The sequence below is a fragment of the Hippocampus zosterae genome, chromosome 14 (genome assembly GCF_025434085.1).
Source record: "Hippocampus zosterae strain Florida chromosome 14, ASM2543408v3, whole genome shotgun sequence".
NCBI lineage: Eukaryota > Metazoa > Chordata > Actinopteri > Syngnathiformes > Syngnathidae > Hippocampus > Hippocampus zosterae.
The window spans coordinates 11,658,789-11,673,419 of NC_067464.1; the positions used below are offsets into that span (position 1 = coordinate 11,658,789).

The following is a 14,631-nucleotide window of genomic DNA, read 5'->3' on the forward strand; positions in this document are numbered from 1 at the left end:
AGTCCAACAGACCGGACTACCGGCAGCCCCCTGCAACTGTTGCCAGGAGAAGGTCGTCATGGGTACCCTCATGCCACCGGAAACCACCTGGCAGGAGTGAAGATGGTGGGAGTGAGGACTGTGCACCCACACCCTCACCTTAATCCGAACCTTTGGCAAGCACTTCAGGGTGTCCCAGCTGGGACATGCTCCACCACCCCCGTGACCTTTGTGAGTCTAAAGCGGATCGGGAATTGGATGAACGGATGGATGACCTTTTGGATGGTTTACTTCACCCAGCCAAGTTGACTGTTGTCATAATAGTTGTAGTCCACAAGAGGGCTCTCTAGCCAAAATCATCATTTTACAGAAGACGAAAAATAAATGTCATTGCATCATCAAAGAGAGCAAACTATTTAAAAACACACGCACACACACACAAGCATGTTACAATATCCAAGCACCACAAGTGAACCATCAGCGACTTATAAAAAGGAAAATTTTAACATTAGCAGCAACTACAGCAAATATAGCAGGGATTGACTTCGACATAATTCTTTACTGCGGTAGCTGAATTTGGCCTGTTTTGAGGGGGTGGTGCTGTCACATGCAAATGTTCCATCAAATACTACTTTGGCAAGGGGCCGGCGTATCACTCGTGGCACACCTTTTGAGAATCACTAGACTGTGGCGGATCAGTGCATGTGACATTTCCAAACACAAGGAACAGGTTAAAATAGATATTCGGCGGTAGTTACCAAAGACCTTTGGATTGACGTTTTTGAATACTGGATAGGACGAGCAATTTGGAGTCCTTGAGGGACTATACCAGATGAGAAAAATACCATCATGGCCTCGGGTAGAATTTTTTTTATATTCCTGATTATTTCATATAGTTTCTGCACTTGAGGGATCAAAATCCCAAAGGGAAAAATAAAATGTACCCTTTTTTCAAGGTACGTGTATTCACATCAGACATCATCCTCCTTTGATCTGTTCTAAACATCCTTGCTTTGTGTCTTGGGGGCTCGTTTTTCCAAAGTGTCTGTGGGTCGAATGTTTTGGGGTTTTATTTGTTTTTAGACATGCGCGACGGTGGGCAGCTAGGCCACCCCTCACCGAATGAATGTGAGTCCTCCAACTTTACAGCTTGTTTGACTCCTCATCATCTCAAATAGAGTTCTGTACTCAGGCTGTCATTTCCCATTTGCTTTCTTTGCGGGCATGGCTTTTGAACATGGTCGTAAGTGATGTTTCACTTGACATTTAAGCGCAGCGCAGCTTACGCATGAAGTGCAACACTCAGCAAATGTCACAGCTGTGGCAGAGAGCGCTAAAAGTGTTTAGTCACCAATGCTCCTTTTAACCTTTAGCAGCAGGAAAGTGAAATATAGACATGATTGAAAATCAGCAGACTTATTCAGAGAACTTTTTACTGAAATAGGATGTTTGGCACCTAACATCACACAGTGTGCTCGAAATGTTCCTTGACTGTACAATTCATTTCATTTACTCCAAAAGCAATTGGGTATCATGCAAATCTGTGGAAATTATTTAGACGTGAGGAGTACATATTGAAGTTGAATTAAGTATGTAGAACAAATCCGATCAAATGTTTAAAAAACACGATCAAGATTCATGTTAGGTAATTGTGTTTTTGGGCACGAACATGGTCTCCGAAAAAAATTAAAACCCTATTTAATGACACCACTTTTCTGAAGAAAAAAAAACATGTTTATGCATGTGTTCTTTGTTTAAATAGCAGTAGCATTTGAATTTGTACAGATCCACAACGGTACGACGGTGACATGGAAGGAAAAAAACCTTTGCATTCCAAGACTGCGTTCCCTCGCGAAATATGTGTTCTTTCGCAGTTATCGCTTTTTTGCGAGGGCAATGCTTTTTTTTGTGTGTGTTTATGTACTTCCAAGTAATCTGCCGGTAAACCTATTTTAAATGCTCTTCGAAAAAAGTGAGAAAACGCAATCTGCCACAAAACTTTAGGTACTTCTTTTACTACAAAGACTATCCTCATATTCCACCTACAATTTATAAAATACACAGCTATTGTCTTTTTTTCAATGGATTACAACTTTATTCTTGTACTTTTGCAAAGAAATAGATTAGACGCTCATAGTTTCGTCTCTTAGGCACTCATCAGTTTCTTCGGCACTCATCAGCAAAGGCAGAAACTGTAACGGGTAGAGAGGACTGTATTTTTCATTTGTGTGTGTTAAACTTATTAACAAAGGATTGAAAATATGTTTGTACAAGTTTAACTGTGTTCAAAGTGTGTGACAGGAGTAAAGCTATATAAAAATATGATTTTGACAATCATTTTATAATTGATAATATTACAAAGAATTGGGTCAGTCAACCAGTGTCACGTAACAAAATTATCAGTCTCCTTTTTAATTTTTTTGTTTTCAATTGGCAATTGAAAAACGAAAGGACGAATGATACACTGATTCGTAATGTATTGAGGTGATTGTTGAATTCATTTCCACATACCACAAAGTGAAAGCCATTCCAAGGTTTTCAATGATACACATGCTAAAATGTCTGCGTTTGTGTGTTACTTCAAGACTATTGATGAAGACGTACATCTTTTTTTTAAATTGAAAACATGGGTCAAACATCATTATGATGCGGGGTAAACATGAACACTTTCATATGGATGCACTTTCACGTGAATGTAAGCATCATATTTTACATGTTCATATTGCAGGTGTTCCTTCATTAGCATTTCTGAAGCTAGAGCATTCTAAGAGATACAACTGGCATCACAAGTAACTCTTGTGGTTAAAAAAATGCAGATATCACAGACAAAAACAACAATGACTATCAAACAGGAAAGAGCAGCTGATGATCTGCGAAAGCCGTTTTTTTTTTGCATTCCGTATTTGACTTTCTCTTTGTTTTAGTGTCATTTCTCCGGACTGTGAGCCTCTTCTTCCACAGTGTGACGCTCTTCCTCCGCATCCCCGTGTCCCGCCTGCTGGTCCACTTGGGCGGGTTCCTTGGTCTCAGACGGCCTGAGCAGATATTCCAGTTCCTCAGCACTGATGGCCACTTTCTCTGGAACCAGCCATCTCTTGAAGTGTTCAACAGCACTGCAAAAGAGTGACACACAAGTCAACCGTATATGTATGTGTATTTTATTTAAACATTTATGTGTTGTTCATCTTCTAAGCATAAATAGTATATTTATGCTCAATTTTGACCCAGACCAACATCTTTATAATTGTCTATATCAAATTATGATCTACAGACCCTGTCCAAGCAATGTGCGTGTATGATTGGATAATCCCTTAAAGTGAAAGCCTCAAATGTTCTTTGCAAAAATATGTTCCATGTGTCGCCCCTAGCCTAAACGCAGTGTCCTGATTAATATTTTATTGGAGGAATAAAAAGTAAGAAGATTAATCCATTCATTTTCATCCATCTCATGGTTCAGCCAATTTGACACTACACCGCCATCAGGTGTCTACTGGAATTGACGTCAATTAATACTGTCATGTTCATGCATTGAGAATATCTGGCTTTCACCTTAATACCTTTCATCCATGTTGTTGCTCTGGAAGAGCTCAGAGGCCTGAGAGTCATGCAGGAATCTATCCCAGCATTCCTTCTTGGCTTGAGACAAGGAGCGCAGCATGTCCCTGGAGGTAACGTCGCTGGACTGACCCTTGAGCTTTTTCAGGCGATTCTCTGAGACAAAAAACAAACAAACAATGTTTCAGCGACCTACAAATAGTAGGTAATGTAAAATATACGTTTTGGCACTAAAACGTCTGCATCCTTTTAAAGGCCATTTAGGTATACTATACAATACTGGTTGGAGAACTCAACTGTTTTTGTAGTAGTACTTAGTGTGAAAAGTTGGAAAGCCTTTGATCAAAGACATTTTTGAAAGTGCTAGAAACACTTTGAACCACAGTGACAAGTGTTTATTTCTGTTTTCTGGGTAAAATCATGCAATGTTTTGGTTGAGTAATTCCCATCCATTGTAACATGACACATTGGTGTACCGTGAGGAATTATCCACTTCGATGGATCGGTTGGGGGTTTTCAAATCCCGTCTTTAGCTGACATGCTTTCCGTCGTTGGGGGGGCGGGGGGGATTAAGGGTGAATAAACTGTGCAATCAAACCTAAACTGGCAATGTAAGTCTCTGAATCCTCCATGGGTTCCCATCGACCACTGGGGAAAGCGCTGGTGTGTATCCCATCAGACTGGTCATTGCCGTGCCCTCCCACCGGATGGAAAGAGTCGTGGAAGTCCGTGCTGTCGTCCGGGGAGATCTGGGCTTGGATCTCAGGCAGGCTGGGGCCACAAATTTGGGACCAGAGCTCCCCGCTGCTCCGAATCTCCTGTTTCTCGAAGTCGTCGATCCTTCTGTTGCAGTCTGTCATTTTGAAAACCTACATACGCCATAATCAGATAGATTGAGTAACGTTAAAAATGCATAAACGGCTAAAATAGATGAGCAAATGTGAGAACAATTTCAAATTTAGTTCATTGTAATATGAACACACGTGTTACCTGATGGGAAACCTTGACCAGGTTGCCTGTTTCCTCTGCTTATCTGTTTTTTGTTAACAAAAAATGTTTAGCTTTACGCGCTTACTGTCTCCATGATCTACTAGCTTCAATGAACGACAAAAAAGCACATTTCCGTATTTTGTGACCTGGGATTGGACATAGACACCATCAGTCAACTTTATTGTGATGTGATTGGATCACTGGTGTTTCCGGTTAAAAGCGAGTCAGATGATTGGCTAGACACCGGTTAACACAGAAGTCTGGACGCTGAGCTCGATGTGACAGCTCAGGTAAACTAAAAGAAATTAAACTCTACTTTGCAATTGAGTAAGCGCGTATGTGAATTGATACAAGCCTAGCTTGAATTATATCATCCACTAAAGTCCGGGGTGACTGTCTAACGTTTGCCGTAGGAGAAAGACTGGCAGAATTCGTATACGTACCAGTTTGCGTCTGTCCGTCAATTAACTAAACCTTCCCGTATCTTGCGTGTCCTCTGTCTAGGTCCGTGATGTGAGTTCAGCGAGATTCGCTGTAGAAGATGCGAGCAGCGTTGCGGCTGGTAATAGTGGCGATCCCGATGGGGGTGCTGCTCTCCCGTACCATGGGGTGGATGTCTAGTGGCAAAACACACCAGGAGCTCATAACCAGGCTCAGGGGTAAATTCAGTCCCTATAATGGCTGTTTAGAACTTTTGAAATTAAGTGTAGTCATCAGAAAAACTAATTAATCAAGTAAACGGAAATAAAAAAGTACTGCTATACAAACGCACGTGGTGCATGTACATATCACCAAACACTGCTCTGTCGTCAATCAGAAGCTAATGCTAATTTGTGCAATCAGCAGAAATCAATGCAGCACTGCTTACCTTTAGGCTTTGACATGACATCAGAGATGTTGAACCTGTGGGGGATGTGGGTGTTTATTCATGACAGTGCATCTGCATTATGAGCGAACAATTAATTAAATCCAATTAAATCAAACCACAAAGGCTGCAATTTATATCTGCCAGTATATTTTAAATATATACCTGTGTGTGTGTGTGTATATATATATATATATATGTATATATATATATATATATATATATATATATATGTATATATATGTATATATATGTATATGTATGTATATATATATATATATAAACTCGACTGGGGGTGAAAAGATGAGCGAAATGTCATGTCATCCTGTCATCTATTTGCTTATTCAGATCATGGCGTTATCCACAGCGACAGAGTGTTCAGTGCCATGCTGGCCACAGACAGAGCGATCTACTCCAGGGATTATCCATATGCAGACTCTCCTCAGTCCATAGGTCTCCGTTTGCAGGCTTTTCTTTGTCAACGCACCAACATTGCAGCACACGTTTGTTTGATGAAAGTGACCGTGTGTTTCCTGTCACAGGCTTCAGAGCCACCATCAGTGCACCACACATGGTAAGAGTTTGAATGACGTCTTATATTTGTGTGTAGCACCATCAGATACGCCAACAAGTAAATTAAACCAAAAAAAAGAGATGTTTATACTGGATCAAAGCAATTTTTCCCAAACTGCGCAAGAAACGGTTCCATTTTGGATTATGGGGACATTATCTACGGACATGCCTCTCTTTCCACACACTAAAACCACTTGATCCAGATTTCACCCTGCACTTTCACATCACTGAATTTTATATCACAAGATGTGATGGGCACCTTTATCTGTACAGTACACATTGGCTCTTCATTTCCAAAGTCTGAAACGGGAACATGCCACCCCTAAATCTGTTCATGGTCTTGGAGAGCTGGAATAGATTACATCTTGCTTTGGATAAAAAGTGGACTACATTTAGTACTGGGCAGTTTATTTTTTAATCTGTTCTGTCTGCCTTGCCCTCAATTGTTTTTCAAGGTTTAAATAAAGATTTTGAATTAAATGAAACTACACCCTCCTCCCCCACCCCAATGTTCTCTCATCCTGACAGCACGCCCACGCTCTGGAGCTATTGAGTGACAAACTCACAGAAGGGGCATCGGCCCTGGACGTGGGCTCAGGAAGTGGCTATCTCACCGCCTGCTTTGCAAGAATGGTAAATGTCCAAATCAGGTCAGATTGTTCCTTCGTAGTGTGGACACTTCACTCATTTGGTTCCCTCAGCAGCTGCCTTCCTCTCTCCTGCGTGCAGACAGGAAGCAATGGGAGAGTAGTGGGAGTGGACCACATCGACGAACTGGTTCAAAGTTCAATCAGAAACATCCAAGCTGACGACCCGGAACTTATTGCCTCAGGACGCATCAAACTTGTGGGTGAGTTAAATACAAACCACATTTGAATATCTCAAGTGGGCTACCGACAAGAAGGCTGATTTTCGACAAAACTCCACCTTTCTCAATTAATGGAAGAAAAAACGCTCAAAAATATTTTGAGCAATTATCCGGTGGTGTGTACTGACCAGATAAAATTCTTGGAGAGTGGAAATGTTGGGGAAGACTCAGCGGCCATCATATAAACACGAGACCCACATAGGAAGGGTTACTATTTCATTTGAATTACAAAAAAGGGGAATTCATTTGAAGACAACAGTATGCAAATGTTGGCGAGGGAGGACTGCTTGTTTAAACCGAGTGTGAAGGAAGCCATTTTTATCTCGATGTGTCTGCAGTGGGAGATGGCAGGCTCGGGTACCCAGAGGGAGCCCCTTATGATGCCATTCATGTTGGTGCAGCTGCAGCTACTGTTCCTAAGGCCGTATGTATGAATTTTAGCAGCCTGTAAATGGACTATATTTTTCAAAGTACATTTTTTCTTCTTCCAGATGCATTTTTTCACTGGTACGACTCGTACTCTGCAGCGACTTGTAGTGCAGAAAATATAGTCATACCTCGGTTTTCGACGATAATCCGTTCCAGAAGGCTGTTTGAAAACCGAAACCAAGCTCTTTAAAAAAAAAATCTTTATTGAACACGTCTGTTCACAATGGAACACTACACAAGCAAGCGTCACTTCCTCGTGTAAGGACGGCGAGAGGAGTCGAGTGCGCAAAGTTTGTTCGAGAACCGAAATTCGGTCGTTATCCGAGGCATTAAAAAACTAAACATTTTTGGTCGAACAGAGACCTTCGAAAACCGTGGTTTGACTGTACTGTAATACCTGATAACCTTTCACGTCAAATGAATTTTGAGTTGTACAATTTTCGAATGTAACCAAAATTTTCTGGAAAAATATGACGCAAAAGATGATGATCAGAAAAGTACCAAATTATGAAATCTGTAAGCTTCACTTAATTTTTGTAGCTTTTGTTGCAACATTTTTCCTCAATGACACACGAGATGTCAACATATCTCGTTCGACTTAAGCATACCTTATAAAATCTCAATTCAGTGTGCTTACTGTGAAAGGATCTGTTTGCTTTTCCATGTGCATTTTGCAACACTTATTCCAAAATACCGAGAGATAAAGGAGACACACAAAAAATGAAGGCCATGTCATTTTGCGCCCTGTAATTGGCTAGCAACCTTTTTCAGGATTTACCCAATCTCTCGCTCAAAGTCAGCTGGGGTAGGCTCAAGCTCACCTGCCACTCGAATAAAAACAAGCGCTATATAAAAAGAATACTGTTGGAACCACTTCTTTTTATACCCATTGAAAAAAAAAACATAACATTGTGTTTACCTTCAGAGTTTCCGCTGTAAAAAAAAACAATAGAAGCCAAAATAGGCTAAAATTGAACTGAGTCTCTTGAATTCCCTTCCCTGTAAAGCTCCTGGAGCAGCTGAAGCCAGGCGGGCGCTTGGTGCTGCCAGTCGGCCCCAGTGGTGGCAGTCAGGTGCTGGAACAGTACGACCGTCAGAGTAACGGCACCTTCCTCAAAAGAGCTTTAATGGGAGTGGTTTACGTCCCGCTGACAGACAAGAGACGACAGTGGCCGGGGTATATCGAAACACGATGTTCACTCACATAAGATTAATGATTTTCAGTGAACATGTAAAGTTCACACACCCAAATGCCAGTTTTTTAAAAACGGTTCTTTCATAGATATCCCCGACATACAGATGTCTGTTTGAAGCTGACAATTCCCATTTGCTCGTTTTGTATTCATTTTAACAATTCTACGTCATCATGAGCATTGGGCCAGGAATCGGCAAGATTTTCCATAACAATCCCCATCAATTGAGTTTGACTGCTATTTTAGAGATCACGACCCCCAAAATACTGGCCTCTGATTGGTCGATTGCTATTCATTAGCGTAGCAAAATGCTTGCTCGGTGTCGAAGTAGACACACTGACTCAGCTTGCTGTGCCAAGTGTAAATATTTTCTTTATGTCACAAAAACCTGGCATTTGAACATGGGTGTGTAGATGTTCATTATCCACTGAATGTGTACAATATTAATGAGTGAAACTATATCATGTTGCTTTATTTGTCTTCTCAGAGGCGAGCTCTGACTGCAGTGTGGTTGCCCCCACCCCTGCAGTAGGTGGAATTGGTGCTGCATGTCTTCAATTCTTTGCTGGCTTCCCCAGAAACTTATGTTCACTTTTTCTTGCGGAACTGTCACCTAACTCGATATATGCACAAGGAGCATCTTGTATGGTTTTCTTCACCTCATTGTCTTTCAAGAGTGTACTACCAAATTGAAACAGTGAACATTTGGCTTGAAAAGGGTGTCGAAGTAGAATTCATTGGAAAATTAATTTGTTCTAACATGTGTGAATTTTCAACTTTGCACTTCAAAGTGTGTTTTGTATGAATGCTAGTGGGAAAGTCAAAGTTTTGGTCTGAATCGTGTAAGCTTGTTGCCATTTTTTTATCCAGTCAAAGTTAAGGGAAAACACACTAAAGGAGGAGGGTGTGTGTGTGCGTGTGTGTGTTTTTACCATGATACTTTGAAGAACATGATGTATTGTGTCAAAACATGCATCGATATGAATTTTCACAAGCATATCAAATTACTCATTATGTTGTCACTGAACCTTAGTTTTATAGGTTACATAAGCTATCAATAGATAACAAATTATATTCGAGAAAACCTTTTTCTCATGGGTTTTTTCCCTACCTTTGGTGTGACTGAGTACTTTATTTCCACAAATTGAAATGAAAATATGATCATTTGATCAAAAATAAATATTGCTACATAATTTGTGGCTTTGAGTTTGATATGTGTGCTGTGAAACTTACTGTCTAATTTAATTACATATTTATAAGAGACTTGAATATACTATGAAACTTAATATATACTGTCATTTATGATGGTATTTATACATGACAGCATTTTGTTCAATTATATACAAATAGAGCAATGATTTTCAAAATATGGCACCAGGTCCACTACTACACGAAAGAATCACTGAATTAAAAATACAAATAAACCAAATTGAAAACACGCAATACTGTACAATTAAACACATCAAAGTAAATCTATGCACACACCGGTTTCTTTTTGTTTTGTTGACCGTACACTTTTAATATTCAAAACGCACAATGTCATGATGCCTTATGATCGACACTTGAGCCTTACAGTACAATATCTCAATGTTGTCATGGTGGCATTTAGACAATTTTATTTTTTGAAGTGGTACTTTGATTTTTTTTTCACCAATTCTTTATAGAGGTTGCATATAGAAGCAACACTGGGGGGGGGCAGTAAAATAACAAATTAAAAACATTTAAATCGGAACACAAGTTCAAGGTTTTGACCAATTTCTTATTTTTAGCCCCAACATTACTCTTTCAATTTGTAACCGACGTGTTTATTTGTTCGGACTACATAATGACGTCACATACTTGCGCCGGCTGCTTGGTAAGAACCTCCCAGCGATGCACGCGGCTTGGACTGTCGTACCATTTGGAAAATTAACTCCACGCTTGTCATTTTTACTTTGTGTTGAAACCACAAGACATTTGGTGAACAAAACGATATATGTTCAGTACAGTTCTGTATCTTTTAATTTCCGTAAAATAGCTCTTTCTAGTCGTAGTAGCCTCACACTTTGGCCAATTTTTACACAAGAGAACGTCAAAATTCGTTGTGAGTCTTCCATGGAACTGGAAGCTACCACACCGGTGGAAGAAAGCAGCCCGGTGTCAGCTGAGGGAACCGCGGTGGAAGAGGCTAAAGTAACCGGCAAACGGAAAAGCGACGAGGTGAGCGGCAGGGGCAAAAAGCGCAGAGGAGACCGAGGAAAGAAGCTTCGTCCCGGGGAGAGATATGTGCCTCCTCCGCAGAAGCGTAACCCTGGTGTCAGTTTCAGCCAGGAACATTTCGACGAGACCTCGTACTACTTTGAGGACGGCCTGCGGAAAGTACACCCGTATTACTTTGACTTTAAGACCTACTGTAAAGGTCGCTGGATAGGGAAGACCCTTTTGGAAGTGTTTCAGAGTGAGTTCCGAGCAGAGTCCATTGAATACTATCAGAAGGCTGTCAAAGAGGGTCGCATCCGCTTGAATGAGATCCCCGTGGAAGACCTGTCAGTGGTCCTCAAGGTCAGTGCCATGATAATTCTAAATACAGTACAGCACTTAATTGCATGCTTAGGATATCATGCCAAAACATGGAATCTATCTCTCAGTTTGTGGCTTTCAGTATAAGGCACCAAGGTGACCATTTAGTACTATTCATTCTCCGAACCGGTTTATCCTCACTAGGGTTGCAGGGGTGCTGGAGCCTCTCCCAGCTGTCTTTGGGATGTAGGTGGGGGAAACCCTGAACCGGTTGCCAGCCAATCGCAGCCATTTCGTACATTTGTATCACAATTACTTACGACTTATAATTAACAACAATGCTTTATGTACCACCATAATGACTAACACTAAAATACACTAACCGAATAGTAGCAAGGCTACTGTTAAAATAAACTCAACTACATTTATAGAGCACTTTACAAACAACACTCGCTGCAACTGTCCATGCAATAAAAGTCAGACCTACAAAGACAGTTAAAAAACATCAAAACAAGATACATGTATAAACAAGACAGGGGTTTTATTGTTAAAATGTATATTTGGGTGTGATTGTAAGATGGTAAAACAAACTCTACTAAGCCATTCCATTCAAATGTAGTGCACGATAAAGTTTCGCAAAACATTGCACCAAATTAAATGTTCAAAAACAAGCAATTCTAAAAAAAAAATAAGAATTGCAAAGTTAAATACAACTGACCTCCTCTTCCGTACCGCTTGATCCTCACTAGGGTCGCGGGGGGTGCTGGAGCCTATCCCAGCCGTCTCCGGGCAGTAGGCGGGGGACACCCTGAATCGGTCGCCAGCCAATCGCAGGGCACACATAGACGAACAACCATCCACGCTCACACTCACACCTAGGGACAATTTTAGAGTGTTCAATCAGCCTGCCATGCATATTTTTGGAATGTGGGAGGAAACCGGAGCACCCGGAGAAAAACCACGCAGGCCCGGGGACAACATGCAAACTCCACACAGGGAGGCCAGAGCTGGAATCGAACCCGGTACCTCTGCACTGTGAAGCCGACGTGCTAACCACTGGACTACCGGGCCGCCCTACAACTGACCTGTTCTTGACAAATGTACTGAGCATGATTAAAAAAAAAAAAACAAGTTCAAGCCAGTGTTATTATGCACATTTAACCAAGTATTTTGTCTCATACAACTCTCGAGGTAGCAAGTGTGCAACACTTGCCCTAGATTAACTTTGACAATAGGTGAAGATGGAGTCTATTTGCTTTGACTGTCAGTCTGCTCAAATCATGCTGTTCATCCAATGTGTTGTGAGTGACTTCCTTCAGTCCAAGTGGTCCTCTGTTTACAAAACAGTTTGATGAAACCCAAGTTAAAATCAGTAATTGTTTCACATTAACGTGCAAACACTGAGGCTACTGCATTGTCCCTGACGCAGAACAATGACCACATGGAGAACACAGTCCATCGTCACGAGCCCCCTGTCGTAGGCAAACCTCTGGAGGTCCTGGTGGACGATGGAAAAGTCCTTGTGGTTGACAAGCCCGCTTCCATCCCCGTCCACCCTTGTGGCCGTTTCCGACACAACACGGTGATTTTCATCCTGGGCAAAGAGCGGGGGATCTCGGAGCTGCACACGGTCCACAGGCTGGACCGGCTCACCTCGGGAGTGCTGCTCTTTGCCAGGACTTTGGAAATCTCGAAGAGATTGGACCAGCTGGTGAGAGACAGACAGGTAGGTTCTTTCTTCCAGACTTGTTTCTGCCACTTGTGCGTGGAGAGCATTTAGAGCCTTGCATTTTCCCCTAACAGCTTGAAAAGGAATATGTGTGCCGAGTGGAAGGTGAGTTTCCAGAGGGTGAGTTGGTCTGCGAGGAGCCCATCCTGGTTGTGTCCTTTAAAATTGGGCTCTGCCGTGTGGACCCGAAGGGAAAGGAGTGTCGGACGGTCTTTCAAAGACTTAGTTTTAATGGCAAGACAAGCGTGGTGCGTTGTATGCCCCTGACTGGCCGCACTCATCAAATCAGGGTGCACCTCCAGTACCTGGGATTCCCCATCCTCAATGATCCCATCTACGGTGCCTCCGCTTGGGGTCCTCACAGGGGAAAAGGGGGGTTGGTGGGAAAGAGTGATGAGGAGCTCTTCAAAGCTCTGGTTGAGGAACATCAGGGCCAAGAGGTCCTCCACCTGCTGGATGGAACTGACAATGGCAGCATGTTGTCTCAAGAGGGACAGAAGGATAATAATCTGGGAGATGGTTCATGTGAAGCTGAGAGGAGTGGAGAAACTCACCAGTCGCAGTCCGGTAAAATAATACCGCAGGCCAATGTGAAGGAGGCGGCATGTGCTTCAGATGTTGTTAGTGACAACACCTTTCTTAAAGATTCTCCGGACCCTCTTCCAGATACATTACATGAAGATCAAATGCAGACAAGAACAGACCCCCTGTGTAGTGAGTGCAAGCTAGTACGAGCTGACCCCACCGAAAAAGAACTCATCATGTACTTACACGCTTTGCGTTACAAAGGACCCGACTTTGAATATTCTACACGGTTACCTGACTGGGCCAAAGATGACTGGTTGGAAGTGGACTGATCCAAGAACTCCACTGAAAAGAATTATTGCTTTCCACATGCGATGAATTATGCCGTGATTTCCATGGGGGGGTGGACTGGAAAAATATTCCAAAATATGCATTTGTTTTATTGCCTTCTGTTCTTACAAATTAGCTTTCCCATCTGGTACCAACCACATTTGTTGGCCATGCTACAAATCACATGCATCCAATTAAAAAGATGGCATAGGATGAAGAAAGGACATTACAATTTTATTTTTATTTTGTACTGGTATGTGAAAATGATTGGCCACTTATGATTGGGCCTTAGAGTTTCATTATTCTGCTACATTTTCATAATGACAGGGTAATTCTGATTAGGACACCAAGGACACTTTATAGTGACAATGACCAAGTTTCAGCTCCAGAAATGTTTCAGCCAACCTGTATGGAGTGTCTGATCGTGAATGTTCAAGGAATATTTTCCCATGATGAATAAATCCAGTTACTTAAAAGGCCTTTTTATACTAAGCTTGTAACAATGTGTATCAAAATGAAATTAACTGTTTGGGGTTAAATTTTACAAAGCCTAATTTTTCAGCCACCTGATTTTCTCTCAAATATAACTTCCCAATATTGCCACATTTAAAAAAAAGTACAGGTAATTCATTTTCCAAAGTTGTGGACACATGGTTTATTAAAAGAGTGTATGAACAGCTCTTATCTTCAAAGTGAATGGGAAGGTGAGGTCTGAAGTGGAAGTACTGCATGTGTTTGAAGGGCATGTAAGAGAGTCAATCAATGGAGATGCTTATTGTTTTTTTTTTTTTCATGGTTTCGCTGCGCAATAGTACGTACATGCAGCAGAATCTTAGAAATCCTGATAAAGTGGACGTGTGAGGCAATGAGAATGACAATGACTTTGTTTTCTGTTAAATTCTTTTAGCTTAAGGGTAATAAGTTGTAAATGAGCTGTGGAAAAAAAAATAAAAGCAAATAAACCTCACTGCAGGAAAATGTTTAATTTCGTCTGAACGGAAAATGTAACCGTTTCAAGACCTTTTAAAGGCAGTGCCCTCCAAGACCTTAACTTCAGAAGCATGAAATAAATGAAAACGTTCTACATGTCCGATTA

The 14,631-nt window shown here is 41.5% G+C and overlaps 3 protein-coding genes across 4 annotated transcripts; 2 read left to right on the forward strand and 1 right to left on the reverse strand.

Moving 5' to 3' along the window:
* Positions 1 to 2,362: 2,362 nt before the first annotated feature.
* Positions 2,363 to 4,669, reverse strand: ccdc32 (coiled-coil domain containing 32). Its single transcript, XM_052086234.1, has 4 exons — positions 4,525 to 4,669; positions 4,133 to 4,403; positions 3,537 to 3,690; positions 2,363 to 3,092 (listed from the first exon to the last, which is right to left on the reverse strand). The coding sequence occupies exons 2-4, from the start codon at positions 4,392 to 4,394 to the stop codon at positions 2,906 to 2,908; spliced, it is 603 nt and encodes a 200-aa protein (XP_051942194.1). The 5' UTR covers positions 4,395 to 4,403; positions 4,525 to 4,669; the 3' UTR covers positions 2,363 to 2,905.
* Positions 4,670 to 4,749: 80 nt separating this feature from the next.
* Positions 4,750 to 9,179, forward strand: pcmtl (l-isoaspartyl protein carboxyl methyltransferase, like). Of its 2 annotated transcripts, XM_052086232.1 has the most exons (9): positions 4,750 to 4,814; positions 5,029 to 5,183; positions 5,738 to 5,842; positions 5,932 to 5,963; positions 6,491 to 6,595; positions 6,692 to 6,812; positions 7,169 to 7,254; positions 8,267 to 8,436; positions 8,940 to 9,179. In XM_052086232.1, exons 2-9 carry the CDS (start codon positions 5,066 to 5,068, stop codon positions 8,950 to 8,952), a joined length of 750 nt encoding a protein of 249 aa, XP_051942192.1. In that variant the 5' UTR covers positions 4,750 to 4,814; positions 5,029 to 5,065; the 3' UTR covers positions 8,953 to 9,179. The 2 variants fall into 2 exon arrangements, with proteins under 2 accessions (XP_051942192.1, XP_051942193.1); XM_052086233.1 differs by lacking the exons at positions 4,750 to 4,814; positions 8,267 to 8,436.
* A 1,110-nt stretch (positions 9,180 to 10,289) lies between these two features.
* On the forward strand, positions 10,290 to 14,502 carry rpusd2 (RNA pseudouridine synthase domain containing 2). The gene is made up of 3 exons (XM_052086208.1): positions 10,290 to 10,993; positions 12,381 to 12,677; positions 12,755 to 14,502. The coding sequence occupies exons 1-3, from the start codon at positions 10,325 to 10,327 to the stop codon at positions 13,535 to 13,537; spliced, it is 1,749 nt and encodes a 582-aa protein (XP_051942168.1). The 5' UTR covers positions 10,290 to 10,324; the 3' UTR covers positions 13,538 to 14,502.
* Positions 14,503 to 14,631: the final 129 nt, after the last annotated feature.